Source organism: Populus trichocarpa, chromosome 12 (genome assembly GCF_000002775.5).
Source record: "Populus trichocarpa isolate Nisqually-1 chromosome 12, P.trichocarpa_v4.1, whole genome shotgun sequence".
NCBI classification, from domain to species: Eukaryota; Viridiplantae; Streptophyta; class Magnoliopsida; order Malpighiales; family Salicaceae; genus Populus; species Populus trichocarpa.
Genome location: NC_037296.2, coordinates 1201808 through 1220481, shown reverse-complemented (window position 1 = coordinate 1220481; position 18674 = coordinate 1201808). Strand labels below are relative to the sequence as shown.

The 18674-nt window shown below is 28.3% G+C and overlaps 1 protein-coding gene and 1 long non-coding RNA gene across 3 annotated transcripts; one reads left to right on the top strand and one right to left on the bottom strand.

Moving 5' to 3' along the window:
• Window positions 1-1697: 1697 nt before the first annotated feature.
• LOC112323487 (uncharacterized) lies at window positions 1698-6904 on the bottom strand. 2 transcript variants are annotated; one of them, XR_008057009.1, is made up of 5 exons: window positions 6763-6904; window positions 6489-6671; window positions 5872-6379; window positions 2218-2351; window positions 1698-2108 (listed from the first exon to the last, which is right to left on the bottom strand). It is a non-coding gene; the product is annotated as an uncharacterized LOC112323487 (long non-coding RNA). The 2 variants fall into 2 exon arrangements; XR_002976914.2 differs by having other exon boundaries at window positions 5872-6671.
• Window positions 4243-7292, top strand: LOC7489826 (protein phosphatase 2C 51). The gene is made up of 4 exons (XM_024581841.2): window positions 4243-4402; window positions 4489-5199; window positions 6138-6243; window positions 6786-7292. The coding sequence occupies exons 1-4, from the start codon at window positions 4388-4390 to the stop codon at window positions 7097-7099; spliced, it is 1146 nt and encodes a 381-aa protein (XP_024437609.1). The 5' UTR covers window positions 4243-4387; the 3' UTR covers window positions 7100-7292.
• Window positions 7293-18674: the final 11382 nt, after the last annotated feature.

Here is an 18674-nt window from a genome sequence, read left to right as displayed (position 1 = left end):
GAATACACCGCGTTCCCAATCATAACATCAAGTACAAATATATCTGTTGATGGGGTGAAAAACCCCTTTCTGATGAGTTTTATATGAACTAGTATTATATTAGTTTTATGGCACGCCCTAAACATCAAAACTTTTTTGAATTTAACTGGTGAATTTTGAATTCTGAATTTTTTTTTAACTGCTTACTTAATCTTGATTTAAAATTAACTGATTATTGAAGCCTTCAATTTGAAGGACAATATTAATAAAAAAGCTAATAATGATTCAATCGAAGGCAAAAAAAAATTAGATGATAGAATTCTTTTTTAAAAAAAAGAAATTATTTAACCTTGAAATTTCTCGACCCGACTCCTGTCCAGCTCGAGTTTAAAATTAACCGACATGAAAGTTGACTCTACATGATTCAATTAAGTTGTCAGGTTCAAAGAATATCTAAAATGTTAAAAAATTCAAAATGATATATATTTTTTCAATATTAAAACTGTGACATATTAAGTCAACCTGAGCTTTGGAGGGACTAAATTAAAATTAAACAAATTAATTATCAAAATGAGATTTATCATCCTTAACCTCATAAGAAAACTGCTCAGAATTTTGAAACACGTTTTAAGGGTCAAATTTTAATTTTTTAAAATTTAGGAACTAAACTATAAGTTTCTTAAATCAATGATCAAAATAAAATTTCATCATTTTCAACCTCAATACCATTTTATATTTTCCAGCAAAGTTGAAACATATTTCTTAACCCGTAATAAATCAATTCACAAATTTTTATTTCTAACAACACACTCAAAATCAATTACTTAACCTTAAACCCATAATAATTATGAATCAATTTTAACAATATAAACTTCAAATCTTTATAAACTACTATCTCTTTTATGATCCTTCTATAAATAAACCATAATCAAAAGTAACATGAGAGAGAAGTATTTATTTGATACTTCCACCTTTCTTGAACTCAAAAATTCAAAATTAAGAATTAAAATTCTTGGTTTGATGAGGGAGAGTCACGACAGCCATAAGAATTAGAAGAGGGAAAAACAATTTAAGAAAAACTTTATTTTGATGACAATTTGCAGTCTCCAAAGCAATAGTAATCAAATAAAAAAGATTCAACCCCTGTGAATATTAGAAACATAAATGGTAGTTCAAAAGTGAGAGCGATCAGTATTAGACTATTTTTGTTCTTTAGATATTATTTCCAAGTCATTCATCAAGGGGCATGATATGTGGCTCACAAACCTCGAAATAAAGTTGATCAAATAAGCCTCTCCAGGAAAGATGAGATAAAATGGCCACTGTTTGCAAATTATCTTTGAGAAAATTACAGGCTTTCAAATACGAAGGGTTAAGTAATAATCATGTTCATAATATGAAGATAAAAGAATATTCAGAGTTGTTCTTCCGGGACTCCTCAAAACACGAAGGTATTGAACCAGATATCTCGAACATTTGGCTCAATGCCATTACAGCCCTTTTTAGTACCTTTTGAAAGAACTTCAGTATGAGAAGCAAGATTCTATTCCCAGAGAAAACACTCAATTGACGCAAAGAAAAAATGTTTGTGGGATTTTCTTTACGAGCATTAGTTTTTTTTTTTTTTTAATGCACAAGGTGATATTCTTGGTGAAAAATTCAATATAAACTGTAGTTTGGTATCATAGCCTTTTCCAAACTAGGGGAAGGAGGAAAAATTGAACTCAAGAAATGACAGCCATTCTTATCACTTTGAGAATCAAAAGAACAGAGTTCAAATATTTATACTTAGTTTGCATCCCAAACACCATCATTGTTCAATGTACGAAGATTATAGTACATGCCTTGCTTTCAGTTGGACAAATATGACACCCTCAAAGATTATAGAACGCCTCACTTTCTGCAGATATGTTTGCGTAGCCCTTCTACTTGCTTCAGCACAGTGAGAAAATTGTTGTAGCACTTCGTCTTATAAGCACATCCAGTTCAAAACCCATTAGGGTGTTCAAAAACCTTCGCGTCTATGGAGATTGTCACGCAGCATTCAAACACTTCTCTATTGTCAGAGGGAGAGAAGTAGAGGTAAGAGATGCCAATAGATTTCATCATTTCAAGGATGGAACTCGCTCCTGCAATGATTACTGGCAAATAAAATCATATTGTTTGCAGAAAATTATTGAGAAATCACTGAAGCATATATTTGTTGATTCCAGACTCCATTGGCATTTGTTGACTGACCTGGGATTTTGTGGACTTATCAGTTGTGTTCTTGATAAAATTCCTTAGCCGACCTGGGATTTTCTTGACATGTTGTCTTCAATTTAAGACAATGTGATCTGTTACCCAATCACATTATGAAATTTGGCATTCATCTGACATTTTTAATGAGTAACAAATTAGAAGAAGAAGCTGAAATTACCTTTAATTGGAAGTAAGAGTAGAGGACTTGATTTAATGAAATGTAAAAACAGAGGGATCATATGTGAATGTGGTATCGCACTATGGGGCCACAGACAGGCCACTGAAATGATGTCACGTGTTCAACTTTTAATGTTTTTCAAATTACTTCTCTTAAAATCAATTCAAACTCTCTAAAGTACCACCGTCTATTCATTGTGGTCCTTGAATTTTAATTTCATGCAATGTTAACCCAAATCAACACAAAACTTTAGTATTTTTTCAATTAAGCTCTTGCAATAATTAATTAAATCAAAGTTCAATCAAATCCCCAAACTTATCAATTCTTTTAATATTTGATCAAATTGACTCCTAAATTTATAATTCAATCCTTATTAGTCCTCAAACTTTCAATTTGTCTTAATCCAATTCTAATTTTTTTTTTTGTAAATTCAAGAATTGGATTATGACAATAATAATAATTTTAATATATTAATATTAAAAATAAATATTTTAAAAAAAATAATATTTTTAAGTGAAAAAATTTTTAAAAATAATTGTTATTATAATACCAAACACTATATTATTAAATTATTATTATTACAATAATCTCGAATTAGTTTATATATCAATTGAAATTAAATATTTTTTTAAATAATTAACATTCGTTTATTGCTTCTGGATGAGCTTGATAAAAAAAAATTTATTTAAATCTCTTTAAAATTCTATTATTTTACATAAATAAAGAAGTTATGTAATAGGGAACTTGAGATTTAATTAGATAAATTTGAAATATTGAAGTGAACTAAGTTTTTTTTTTTTTAATGTTCTATTAAAAATATGCTAAGTGTAGCATAGATGATAAATCAAACTCCGCGTCATGTTGAATACTCATCATCCATTAATTAGAATTTTACTAGGAGATGATTTTAAATTTTACTCTGATGTTCTTACATCCATTTCCATTTTGTTGTTGAAAATATTTGTATGTTCTAAAAGGAAAATATAATTATTTTGTATTCTACTTTCATATTTATACTGTAATCTATACTTTTCATTCACTCCATTTCTACATCACTTGACTTGGCTAGAAGTAAAATGGATTAAATATTTTTAATACCTAATAAAAAAAATTAAATAACCATGTGGTATGAATACAATCACTTTCTTATTATTTCCTCGTCCATCAAACTATTTTAAGGAAAATAAAAATTATTTTTTTTTCTATTCTTTTTTCACTCTCTTGAAGTTTCTGCAACCCATCTGCATGTTTTTTTTTTCAAGTTGGGATTTTTTTTTAAGTATGATTATAATTGTTTTTTAAAGTAGTTTTTATTCAGAAATATATTAAAATATAATTTTAAAAAAAAATTATTTTTGACATGAACACATCAAAATAATTTAAAAATATTAAAAAATATATTAATTTAAAATTAAAAAAATTAAAAATTTTTAAAAATAATTTACTCGCGTTTTTTACCTAACGTGTTACTGTCTGTAATATTTTTGAGTTTGAAAAAAGAATAAAATAAAAAATAAAAGTGCTAATTTAAAAAAAAAAACTCGAATTTAACACCCGACACAAAAGATGGCCAAAGCAGCTCTCATCGGACACGCGACGCGGCATCATTAAACACGTGTCTTAAGAATCCTTTTCATTTCCAAGTCAAACATCTTCCTTGTCAGATCCAAACACATCAAAGCCTGACTTTTACTACTTTAAGCACAACGAGACGCCACGTAATAACTTCTAGAGTTCCACACTTGGGCCCCAACACCCGGATCCATCCTCCACGTACCCCTTAATCCATCTCTTCCGTCCACGTCTCCCTTATAAAAATCCAAATTAGTGGCTTTTATTCATCCCATGTGGCAGTGTACAAGGGCACCAAAGAACAATCAACGGCTACCCTTCATCTGCTTTAACATGATCATCATTGCCTATTTGTTTTATATTCCCATTTAGCTCCCTGTGCTTTTCCTTTTCTACCACGAAATTTTTACTTCTTTCATGCAAAATGAGGAGGTTGGCACCAAGATATTTGCTTTTTGTGATGGTTTTGGTTCTCGACGCTTGAGATTTGATTTGCTCTACATGTTTGTTTGCGACAGCTTGGAGACTCTTTGATAATGAGGATGGATCAGCTCACTGTGATCAAGACGTTGAATTCTCGTCGGAGAAGATTAAAAATCCGACGATTGAAGTATACGTGTCAAAATAATAAATCCCATGTCACCATCTCCGGCGGGGATGATGGCATTGAGAGGAAGGGCGGTGATTTGTGTGGTGAAGAGAAGAAAGCAGGAGGAATTTTTGCTGCAAAAGCTAGTGATGATGGTGGTTCAAAGGAGATATCAATATCGTTAACACCGCTGAGGAATGATGTTGTTTTGCAAGATGAAGTAGTTTTATCATATGGGTCGGTGTCTGTTATAGGGGGGAGGAAAGAGATGGAGGATACAGTGAAGGTGGAGTTGGGTTTTTTGAGTTTTAATGATGGTGAAAAGAAGTATGATTTTTTTGGTGTTTATGATGGACATGGTGGAGCTCTTGTAGCGGAGGCGTGTAAAGAGAGGTTGCATAGAGTTCTTGTGGAGGAGATAATGGAGGGAAAGGAAGGGGGTGGTGGTGTGGAGTGGGAGAAGGTGATGGAGGAGTGTTTTAGAAAGATGGATGAGGAGGTGGTGAAGGATAAGATGATTGGGTCTACGGCTGTTGTTGCAGTGGTGGGGAAGGAGGAGGTGGTGGTGGCTAATTGTGGGGATTCTAGAGCTGTGATTTGTAGAGGTGGGGTTGCCGTGCCATTGTCAGTTGATCATAAGGTAATGATTTTTGGGTTTGTTGAAATCGATCGAGTGTTTTTTTTTTTTTTTGTTCCCACCTTCAATTTGGATTTAGACCATCAATCTCTTAATTGAGTGAAGCTATTTGCTAGTTTTATGACTTAATTCTCAATCAATTGATTTCAATTTAAAGTTGAGAATTATCCTGAAAAATTAAAGTGGGAAAAATAGAGGAAGTTTATGAAAATTCTACGAATCTACGCGCTCAAGCTGAAACTGAGATATTTTATAGTATAGGAGAGACGGATAAAAAAGAAAAAAAAAAGAAATAGGAGATAAAAAGTTTTAAAAATAATATTTTAATAATAATAAAAAAAAAACTTCTTTTAACTCTTTGATCTATTTTTTTCAAGTATAGAACAATAAAATCTTCTGGGATTTTCCGGAATTTTATTCTCAGATATGAAATTTGTGCTTATTAGCCTAATCAAGATCAAAAGAAAAGGAAGGTTCCATGAGATTTCTATTTAGGTTGTGTTGTTTAATTACTATTAAAATCATTTGGTAATATTATATAGAATGTTTTGATCATCAGATGGTCACCCTATAATCTTAGCTCAGTGTCCTGTTAAGATTTTAAAAAGAAAATGAAACTATAAAGAATTGTTTTACACAACAAAATATTGTAAAATATGAAGACAGGGATGATACCTGTGGTGCTAATTTTCCCCTGAACTGGACACAGTTACTGCAAATAATTTGGGAAAAAGCAATCAGAATTAATCCACTCCTTCTGAGGTTGAGCTTCCAAGCTACAGATCTTAAAAGGGGTCATTTAATCAAAAATAAAAGGGAAAAATGGAAAATATAATGTTTGAACAAATTATGCTATATGACCATTGTTTTTTAAAGGTTTAGTCTCTTTCTTTTTTTAATGTTTAAGATGAATAATTTGTTGACACCTCTTTTTTGCGAAGCCTGACAGACCTGATGAGTTGGAGAGAGTTGAAGCTGCAGGTGGAAGGGTTATAAACTGGAACGGACACCGTGTTCTAGGAGTTCTTGCCACTTCCAGATCTATAGGTATGTGAAACTTCCATCAATTATTACAAGTCGGAAGCTAGATCATCTTGTTCTCTCATGTTTCTTCTTTGCTGGCGTCTCCATACATGTTTTTGTCTAGTTTCTTCCTCACTTGCATGGTACACGAAAAATTATGCTGTATCAAATTTCAAACAGATCACTCACATTTAAACTTATTCGTTTACGATGAATTTTCTGTGCTATATTTATTAAGTCTATGAATTGTCAAGGTTTCAAGAGATTACCGAATATTTTTAAATTTATGATTGACATAAAATGCAGACCGCATCACAAAAACAATCGGAGCCTCATGATAATTTAGTAATGGGGGACTAGTAGCTAGACCTGTGCTGCCTTACAGCTAGGGCAGAGCACAACCAGATCACGTTGATCACTAGTAAACTGCTGTTAACCATCCTTGAGAGTTGCTGTCGTTAGGTCATATTGAAAAGATATTTAGCACAAGCAGGATTAAGAGATTGAATTTCATGAATAAAATATATCCTTTTCCTTACTCACATGGCTTTAACATCTTGATGCAGGTGATCAGTATCTCAAACCATTTGTATCCTCCAAACCAGAAGTCACCGTGGATAAGCGAACTGAAAATGATGAATTCCTCGTCCTGGCCAGTGATGGCCTATGGGATGTCATCTCCAACGAATTCGCATGCCAGATTATAAAGAGATGCCTGCATGGCCGGATGAGGAGGAAGTCCCAGGGAGTTGTGAGCGAGAGTTGTCGCGCAGCAGAGGCTGCAGCGGTGCTAGCCGAGCTAGCAATGGCTCGGGGCAGCAAAGATAACATCAGTGTGATCGTTGTTGAGCTCAAAAGGCGCAACAGCTTCTCCTGTTAGTGGTAACTAATATAGATATGCGTATAGTACGGTAATTCTTTTTTTTCCCCTCATTGTATTCGACTTTGAATTTCTTTTCTTACAGAAGGAATCAAGATTTTCTCCTGTAAAGAAATTTATGGTAACTGACCATGGTTTTGGTTCTGAGTTGAAGTGGAAGTTGATGATCCATCCAATTATTAATTCTTGAAAATTGTTCAAGTTTTCAGTTACTAAGTTCTATAAGGTTAAAAATTAATAAAAAAAATATTTATTTAATATATTTTTAAATAAAAAAATACTCTACACTGCAATCTAAAAAATACTTGTAAATCTTTGGTTACTGTTAGGGAATAATAAGTCCAAATTATGTCATGTGCCTCTTTGGTGGGCAAACTTGACCGAAAGCTGTAATGGTTCTTCAATAATTACAGTGAAGGCTGCCAGATTCATCTTTCTTTTTTTTACTGTTTCTGAATGTATCTTTCCACAGAAAATTAAAGACAGAGTCAAGAACACATGTAAAAGGTTCATCATTTTGCTAGAATAATATTTAGACATGATTCCCCTCAACACACCATTTACCAACACGTGTAAGGTTAAAGTCCAAGCTAATGATGTTGGATCCATAATAATTTGCTAATGTTAGTGCAAGTTTTCTTGCTTTATTCAAAGCCTTGACCGCCTAGAAGGAGGGTGGCAAAAGCTTTAATTTTTTATTTTTTTTACAATTAATTTTTAGAAGATTCTAAAATGATTGATCGATGTATTAATATTATTTTAATATATTTTTTAATAAAAATATTTTACATATAAACGCTACTCCACTGTTAGACAAATTTGATGATTATAATGATTAAAGGATGTGAATATTTTTAATTAATATAAGAATCTTTAAAAGGAAGAAAAATTATTTTTTTATTTTTTATTTTTATAAAATTATTTTTAATATTAGTATATCCAAATAAAACAGGTCTGTGTTTCCGAACAGTACCTATATATCAACTCTTGAACTCTCCTTGTTTTGTGGGTCAGAAAAAAAAACATTAAAATATATATATATATATATATTAGGAGATGGAAAAAACACAAGAACACTTTGAATATAAAATAAATTAGAAAGAAAAACCTGTGATAATTGAAGACTTCTTCATTAACTGAATTAACACGTTCCTTCATTTCTCCTCCCCCTTCTTCTCTTCGTTTATCCTCTTGAACAATCACATTTTATTTTGAATAATCATCAAAATCTAGGAAAGTTTGTGCTATATAACTACTATAGGTTAAAATTGTTTCTATGTATAATTCATAAGCTTTGGGAAGGGTGAACACCATTTTCATTGCAGAATCCCATGTTCTGCAAACCTCCAAATAGTATTTCATCTTCTACAGTATCTGCAACGAAGAAATCTAACTCATCACCCACATACGCAGATGCGCCATGAGCAAGACAAAATCGAAAGGACTTCTCATGGGTCCTTTCGTAAAGACAGCCTCCTCGTTGCCACATGTGGTGGCAGTTATTTTGTCGGTGAGGTTGGAGACGGTCTGTCATTATACTTTCTAGTAATAGAGGTGTAGATTTTGAGTTTTTCTTTTTCTTTTTTTTTTTCCTCAAATAGCACATAAGAGGATTAAAAACTTGCGAAGTAGTATAGTTGGAAGATGCAGTTCAACCGGTTTTTTATCAAGTTTTATTTTTTTATTTTAAATTATTTTTTTTATCATTTTGATGTCCGTTGATGTATGAATTTATAAAAATTAAAAATTAAAAGGGAATAAATTGTATTATTAGAAGTTGTTCAACCTTTAAGAATTTGGCCTGATCCTTGAATCATAAAAAAAAAAAATGGATTTTTGAAAATGGTGCGATCTTTAAAAAAAATTAGCACCTTCGTTTCCAAATTTTGAGACAAATAAAAAAAAATGTCTTTAAGGGAGATGTTCTTGGGAATAGCGTAACGCTTAATTTTTTAATATTGATTACACTATTTCTATTAACCTAACTTTTGAAATTTCAAATCTGAACACGTTGTCCTATTGAAAGTAGTGATAAGCTATTAAATCTTAATTAATTGTGCTGTTTTTTGTAATGTAATCAATTAAATTATACTACTTTGTCAATTTTTTTCTTAATTATACTAATTTTTATGTTATTTTTATTAAATGTATTATTTAAGAAAAAGAAGAAAATCGTAGATTTCTGGTCGAAAATCAATTTTGAATGTTTAGGTATACTGGTCTCCGGTGTCAAATCAAGCCTTGCAAATTCCGATGCCATCAAAAGCTGTGAAAGATGTACATCTCTTAGCTCCATTACTAATTAGGATTAAGTTGGTGAAAGTTGGTTATTTTGGCTTGGTTTAATTTATTAATTTCTTTTGCCTTTGGTCTTAAAATTAGTCTTAATTACTATGTGTTTTTTTTGGACTGAATCCTTTATTGTATTTAGGCTTAGACACTGGTTCGTCCAAGATAATCATTTTTGATATGGTTTGATTTTTATTAAAAAAAAAATTAAATAAAAAATTTTTAAAAACACAAAACTGGTTCAAACCGGTTTAACTTGATTTTTTTATTTGGGCTTGGTTTTTTAGTTTGGCTTGGTTTTTTTTTGTTTGGCTCAGTTTTTATTTTGGTTTTTTTCGGTTTGGGTTCGATTCAATTTTTACAGTTTCAAACTTATAAAACCGAAACCGAACCGAACCAGTCGGGTTTTTTAAAATTTTAATCTGTTTAATCGATTTTTTTTTCACGATTCGGTTTTTTTGATTATTTGTTTTTATATTTTCTCGATTTAATCAGTTTTTTGATTTTTTTGCTCACTCTTAATTTTGTCATGGTTTTTAAACTATTTATTTGGATAATAGATTAGGTGAGTTAGGTAAAGTCAAATTATTTTTTTTGTTTTATAAAAAAATAAAAATAACATTATTAAGAAAAAAAATCAATGAATTTTAATAGGGTTTTGACTGAATTTTTTCTATATTGACCAAGTTGCAAGTCAATCCAGGTTTTTAAATGATAAATTTTACATTATTTTTTGTTAAAATTCAATCCAATCTAGATCTTATATCATCAAAAACATAAATTAACATGTTGAATTGGAAAATGATTTATCCTTATCAATTATGGTTGTTTGGCTGGTCAAGCTTCTCAAAAAATTTAAATTATTTTTATTTAAATTATTTTTTTATATAGTTTTTTTGAATATTTTTATATATTGATATTAAAAAATATAAAAAAAATATAAAAAAAAATTATTTTTAACGCTACCGTATAGTCTTCCTGTCGTTGAAAAAGGAAAGAAAAGAATCTAAATGCTATTTCACCATCCGATATCATGTTTCACGTGGAAATCTTAACAACCTCACCAAATAATATTTTATAGGGTGACCAAACGATATTGTCCTTTCGAATTGACAGCTGTAACACAAAGAAAAACGGACAAATCCAAGCAATGGCTCCCAAGTGGTATCAATTTCGTCCCTTCAAATTTTAACAATTTCTCAAACAAACCATCCATTTTATCTAAATTGTATTTTTTATAAAAATAGAATAGAAAATCAACGTTCATTTTAAAAAATTCTAACAAAAATCCTGCTTAAGAAATCCAAAATGTTTTCAAAAACGAAAATTAATAATAATAAAAAAATATTTTGGGTGAAAATTGATATGATCACAGTAATTTAACCCATAGTTATCAAACCCGGCCTGAGGGTTGACCCGATCAAAGGGCAGGGTTCCGGGTTTCATGGGTCAACCCGGAAAATTTTTAATATTTCACATGAAAATATCCATATGAATATAGGTTATACATGTTGTAGAAAAATGAAGTTTAAAAAAATATTTAAAAAAAATTATTTCACATTGAAAAGATACTATGTTATGCTTTTAAGTAGAAGTATTTAAACCAAAAAAAACTTTTATCCTACATTGAAAAAATATAATTTTTTTTTCTTGTGAATATAAAGTATATATACGAAATGGTTTCAAATTTCATATTGAAAAAACATAACTTATTTATTGTAAACATAGAGTATATATACTAAAGGATTTCTAATCTCATATTGAAAATATATTATGTTATCATTTTAAGTTGAAGTATTTAAATCAAAATATTTTTTTATCCTACATTGAAAAAACATAATTTTTTTCTTGTGAACATAAAGTATATATATAAAAGGGTTTCAAATCTCACATTGAAAAAACAATTTTTTCCTTGGAAACATAAGAGTATATATATTAAAGGATTTCAAATCTCACATTGAAAAACACATAACTTTTTTCTTGGAAATATATAATATATATATTAAAGAGTTTCAAATCCCACATTGAAAAAATAAAATATTTTTCTAATATTTATACAGTGAGCTTTAAAAAGTGTCAATAACCAACTAAAAAAATATAAAAAAAAGGGTATAGAAAAAAAACCACATTTGAAAAAATGAAAAACAAACACTGAGTCTCGCCTGAGTTTGCCTGGGTCGCTCGGGTCATGGGTCGACCTGAAGGGTCGTTTGGGTTTGGCTGAGTCGTTATACCAGCTAGTTTTTTGATAAACCCGAACCGGTCTAGCTATCGAGTTGATCCACCAGGCCAGTTCAGGTTTAATAATTATTATTTAACGTCATGTAATGGTCATCGTTTTTATATGACATCGTGCCATGGTTGTTGGATCTAATTAGCTTATCGTTGGTGACATGGTTACTATTGTCATAGGCCAACTGGACATTTTCCACGTATTAATTCTGTGTGTGTCTCTACATATATATACAGAGAGAGAGAGAGAGAGAGATTGATTTAGCCTGCTTTGAAAGAGACCCGAAAGTTGGGTCCATTCGATTGTTGATATTTTAAAGGGGGGACGTGAGTTGGTAGGTAGAGGTTATTTTTTAAAGTATTTTTTATTTAAAAATATATTAAAATAATATTTTTTATTTTTAAAAATTTATTTTTGATATATGCATATCAAAATGATTAAAAAATATAAAAAAAAATTGAAGAAAAAAAATTAAAATTTGTTGAAACTCCAATAAAAAATAACAGGGTATAAAAAGCACTTTAATGGTAGGTGTGTTTGGGAGTATGGTTGCAGTTGTTTTTTTAAGTGTTTTTCACTCAGAGATACATTAAAATAATTATTTTTTAAATTTTTTAAAAATCATTTTTGATATCAACGCATTAAAATAATTTGAAAATATAATTTTTTTTTAAATCACTTTTAAAATATAAAAATAAACAGGAATTTCCCTAACAGTCATGTTTGTAAGGTTGCTTCTAGTTAATGTTTCATGATACAAGGAGTGGAAATGTGTTTTTAAATAGAAAAACAGTGATTGAGAGATAAAAATATATTTTTATTATTATTTTGAGATAATTACCACCGCTAAGAAAAATGATGTTCTAATTGCAGAGTTTATCCATCTTTGATTATAGGGCTCAACTTATTTTTTTGTTGTAATCATAAGAAGGTAAAATTAAAATTGAATATAAATCAAAATTTAATTATTTTATAGGATAACAAACTTAAAATGATGGGAAATTATATAGATTATTTTATAGACTAATTATCTCAAAGTAATTTTAAATGCAGTCAAAAATAATTTTTATATCTGATTATATTAAATTGTGACAAGCTTGAGGTAATTTTTAAATGCAGACAGTTTAATTTTTAAATTAAAAGTGAGTTCTAAATAAAAAAAAATCTATAAATAGTGATTTTTCATGGTGTACTTGTTTTGTGTTAAAAAAACGCATTTGAGAATTTTTAAATTTTATTTTTGTTTCAAATTATTATTTTTAATTTTTTAATGTGCTGAAGTCTTTAATAAAATTTTAAAAATAAAAAAAATATTATTTTAATATATTTTTATAAAATAATATTTTAAAAAATAATATTTACGACCATACTAAAAACGCTCAAAAACTTATTGCATTCATGGCAGATAAAGAAGTTAAAAATACGTAAAATTGCTTGATTCGAATCAAACCTTAATTCTTTCTAAATGTTGACAAGATGGTCGACTGTTGAACCAATATATATATATTTTTATATTTTTTTATATTTATTTGTCATAAAAAAGTTAATTAATGAAAAATAATTTATGTTTGATAAAAAACACTTTATAGTTAAAATAAAATTTGTTAAATATTGCGTAAATATATTTATTTTTTATTGTATTTATTATATTATATTACATTTCTAACTTAAATGTTGTTGGTAAAAAATAGGTAGATTTAATTTTTAATGATTTCCCTGTCATACTTTTATATATAAAAAACAATCAATTATAATATTTAATTTGTTCTTTTTTAAAAAATAACTCCATTTATTTTTATTAAAACCGTTGGTCATCTATATAGCACGTCAGTCATTTCAATATAAATTGTGAAGAATAAAACAAATATATTTGGGGATTATAACCCGAATAAAATTGGTTTCATACTAAAATTATTATATGTAGCACACTTGAACTTTTTTTTACATAATAGGTATTTTATATTTACTTAAAAGTGTAATTTCATTAATTTATATTGAAATTATCACATGTGGTTTATATGACCATAATTTTTTACAAAATTATTGACAGTAAAGTATATTGGAAGATGAAAACAAACTAAAAATTATAATTAATTGATTTTCTTTATAAAAGGTTGTAATTGATACAATACAATATATAAGGGTATACAGGTAGATTTTCCTTTAAAATACAACGATTTTTATTGAAGCTTCGATTGCATGGTAAAATGATTATATTACTTTAAAAAGTATAAAAAAAAAAAAAAACTAAAATTGACATCCAAGGGCATTGTCATCTTTTAATCATGTTTTTTTTTAATATAACTAACTTGAATAGGAGGAAATTCAGTCTTCTAAAAAATATAAACATAATTAAAAAAATAAAAATACTTAAGACATGCTATGCACGTTCTAGCGAGTAGAAGTCACTCATGTTTTTTTAGTGGCGCGTGTCATCTCCTGATGATCAAACATCATATTTTAAGACAGGATTGAAAGAGTCACATCGTCCTTTTTTTAGTGGTCAGGCACGTGTGCACGACGGAATAACAATTGCGATTCAGTGGATTTTTTTGTTTTCCTGCCACTTTTATCTCCTTTCACCTTGGATTTCACATCAATCCTTCAAAAAATCAAATGTTTATTGTTAATTTTTATTTGTATCAATTTTGTTCCTCGTTTTATTGATTGCTATTTGTTTGTTATTTTTATCATTTTCTTGATTTTTTTTAAAAAATCTTTTTCCCTCAACATTTTATTTCATTTAATCTTTGTATCAAATTTTATCCTAATTATTTTGATTTTTATTTTTTTTGTTTATTTATCATTTTCTTGATTTATTTAATTTTTTGATTTGTTCCCTCGTTATTTTCTTTCATTTTTTATACTAGATTTGGTTCTTATTTTTTTTATTGCTATTTGTTTTGTTTTTTTTTTAATTTTTTTGGATAATTAGGGATTTTGCTTTGTATCTTTTTTTCTTGTCTTTCACTTCTATAAGATAATCACAGTCTCATGACCCAGTTCACGAGAATATTTATTTTTTAAAAATTAGCCTAATTTAACTTTGATATTTTTTATGTTTTTTTTTAATTTATTTTTTCCTTCCATCTTTTGGCCTGCTTGAGAATTGACTTCCATTGTTTTATTCAATTTTTTTTATGCAGGCTTATTTCAACCTTGGGATCAGACCGTGAATTTGAATTCAAATCAATTTTTTTTTTATCATTTTTTAAAATTGATTTTTTTTAGTACATCCTTAAATATTTGCTTTGTTGGTAATTAAACTTTGAATTTCTTTCATTTTTTTTATGAGATTATCATGTTTTTATTTATTTTTTGATTTGTTATCAAATAAGATCGTTGGGACATTTAAAAGATATTGTAAAGCAAGTGTTTATTTTTTTATATTAGTACTTGTTTAATTTTTTTTGGGGGGTTATTGTTATTAATTTTTTAAATTATATTGTTAAATTAACAAAGATTATTGAACCTAGAATCAATACACTTAGGTTCTAAATATTTCTTGCTTTTTTAAAAAAACATTATTATTAGTTGAATATTCTTTTTATCACGTTAAAAAAAAAATCATATCCACGATGTATTATTACCTATCTAATTTATATCAAATGAACGTGACATCCAAGCCTGTCATGCCGTTATTTTGAGACAAAGAAGGAAGCCGATAGAGTTTTTTTTTTTTTTTTAATATCACATCATGCATTATTACCATACCATCATTGCTCGATATTATAGCATGGACATAGTACCTAACCCGGGTTTTGTCGGTTTAAGGCTTGATATTAGAGGCATAAATATAAATTTTAACCTAGGATGAAGTCGGTTTAAGGCATGGACAAACACATCAATCGAGGAGACCGGGCGAATTAAAAAAAATAATTATGTTTTTTTCTATAAAAAAAAAACAGTTTCTTCTTGGTCACTCTATTGTTTTTTTAATTTGATCGTTTTATATTGTTTATATTTGGGATTTGATTTTATAGTCTATTTTGGTTGTCTAAATATAAAGGTTTCACAATATAAAGGGAAATTTTTTATGCTTAGTTAATGTTCAATTTGAAAAAATAAAATAAAATAAAATTTTATTGATCTAAAACTATTAAGACTCAAGGGACCAAATTCAAAACTAAAACAAATATAGTGGACTGAAGTGAATGAGCAAAAACAACTTGACTGGTATGTGCAACCCATGGGCTAGCATGAGGAAGGTTGTCACACTTTGGCAACACGTTTCCTTTGAGGTCAGAAAATTGCTTTTCTTAGTGGTGCTAGAAACGTCTCGGCAAGAGCTATCGGTGGATGCGGCGTGTGTTGATGGAGGGACGACGATGAAGCTTTGACAACTTTTTCTTTCTTCTTCTCTTCTTTTCTCTCACATCTTCTTGGATTTGCACCGATCCATCCAAAATTATAAGGTGTTCTACCATTTTGTTTTTATGTCGAATTTGATCCTTATTCTTTTGATTGCTATTTTTTTTGTTTTCGGTCTTTTTTAAAATTGATTTTCTTTTCAATTTTATTCTTCAACACTTGGTTGATTGATTTTTAGGCTTCATGATTTTTTTTTTCATTAGGGTAATCCCAATCTCAGACCCAAATCACGAGTTTGAAAGGTTAATCCAGTTTGACATTGATAATTGTTTTATGTCTTTTTTAAAAAACTTATTTTACTTTTTAATTTTATTTTTTTAACATTGGGTTTGTTGGAAATGAAGCTTCTTGATTTTTTTTTCGCTTTCATTTTAGTCACCAAACCTTCAATTTTTACGATTTCATCCTCCAAAGTTACATTATCATGGTTTTTCTCTGTTTGTATTCCTTTCAATCTGCATTATCTCCCACGTATAGAGTTTTAAGGGATGTTCAAAGATGAATTTGGTTCCAATATTGTGAAATCAAAATTTAGTTAGGATTGAAAATAAAAATTCAAAAAACAAGGACCAAATTTAACAAAAAACAAAAACACATGCCTTGTTAGATTTGGCTCGAAAAACTTTAGTTCAATCCCTAAAGTTTCAGTTTTCTTAGTGTTTGGTCCTTGTTATTTTGAAGATTCACATTTCATACTAAACTTTATTTTCTTTTAAGTAATGAGAAAGAAGATAGAAAGTTGCCATAAGATTTTTGAGAGATAAATTGGTTGAACCACCATATTCTAGCTACAATAAAGTCACTATTCTGTGTCAATATGTTTGTTTTCTTAAGAAAAGTTCAATAAAGGTGATGTTTTTTCTATAAACATGATGAAAATAGTAGATCGGATTCGTTCATTTTTTTATGGTCAAGTTGATTTTTATTTTCTGAGTATTTTTGAACTATTTTAGGGGTAATGAATCGATTTATTGAGGTCCATGTGATATTTTTTAGATGTTTTCAGGTGAAAATAAACTAAAATTAGGTTTTTAGGGTCTAAGAACTTGAACCTTGATTTTTCGATCATAGAAGGTAAACGAAAAACTATCCAACATGCAACTTGTTGCTTAATTATAAAAAAATTTGGAGTGGACGACGTGAGAAAAAAATGCCAAACATAAACCTGGAATTTTAAGCCCACGTGTGTCTAGGATTTCTAATTAGAGGTTAGTCATGCGAGCTTCGCTTGTCAGGCCCATTAGTGTCGATTGTTTTTTTTTTTGTTATATTAATTTTTTCTATTTAAATATTGATTAATGACATATCTTTAAAATAAAAAAATTGTTTGGTGTATCTTTATTTTTTAAATAATGATTTATCTTTTAATATAATTTTTGGTTTGGTAATACTTCAAAGAGATTAATTTAATTTGTCTCAAATTTCTTTATCTTGTATTTTATATAAATTAGTTGAATTTGTATAAAATATTTTCATGTATATCTATGTTTTACTTTTACTATAAAGATCAACTCTTTACTTTAGTATTTAATTAATGTTAACAACTCATTTTTTATTTATTGGTTTATATATTTTTTTATTTATTTTATAAAGTATAAATAACATCTTTTTGTTCTTTAATTAAAAAATTCATAATAAATAAAAACCAATTCACAACATAATTGTTTTTTTTTTCTATCCAAAACAGGGTGCAGGCGAGTAAAGAAGTTCTTGACTACGACACTGTTTAATAGTGCGGTTGAAAAAAAAACTTCAAATTAATATTTTTAATATTTTTTTATTATTTTAATATCTTAAGTTAAAAATTAAAAATTATTATTTTAATATTTTTTAAAATAAAAATACTTAAAAAAAACATCTTACAGTATAATACACTATACCTGCAGAATCTGCCGGCACATTTATCAACACCACAAGCAACAGAAAGCAAAACCAATGAATTATTGGCTAACAAAATAAAGTGGACACGTCTTTTCTTTCAATGCTTTTTAAATGTTTGACGATATTTTTAGATTATTTTAATCTTACTAAGATTAAATCTATGTTTTACTTGATCAATACAAAATATGTATGTAATAGGAGTGAATAAAAAAATTAAAAAATTGATTAAATTGAGAAAATTAAAAAAAAATCGAAAAAACCGAACCGTGAAAAAACCGATTAAACTGATTAGAAATTTGAAAAAACCGACCGGTTCGGTTTTATAAGCCTGAAAGCGAAAAAACCGAACCGAACCCAAACCGAAAAAAACCTGGAAAAAAAACCGAGCCAAACCGAAAAAAACCGAGCCAAACCAGAAAAAACCGAGCCAAACCGGAAAAAACCAAGCCAAACCGGTTTGTATAATCTGTTCAATCCAATAAAAAATACAAATATATTTTTTTAGTATGAATTTTATAATTTGATTTAAATATTTTTTTTATTGAGGAGTCAAGATAAGTCATAAATATATTTAGTTAGAATTAATCTTTGATTGAAGTCAAAAGAATGTTATAAAAATTTGATTAAAAATTCTTATTTAGTAAAAACAATTAAAATTCTTTTTAATTCATTGATTCTAACTTGTACTACCTTGTTTAAAAAAATGTTTTGAGTTTTTTTCCAAACATATTTATCTTTTTAAATCACTTTTGACATCAATTATAATTTAAAGTTATTTTATTTCTGTCATGTCAAAAATAA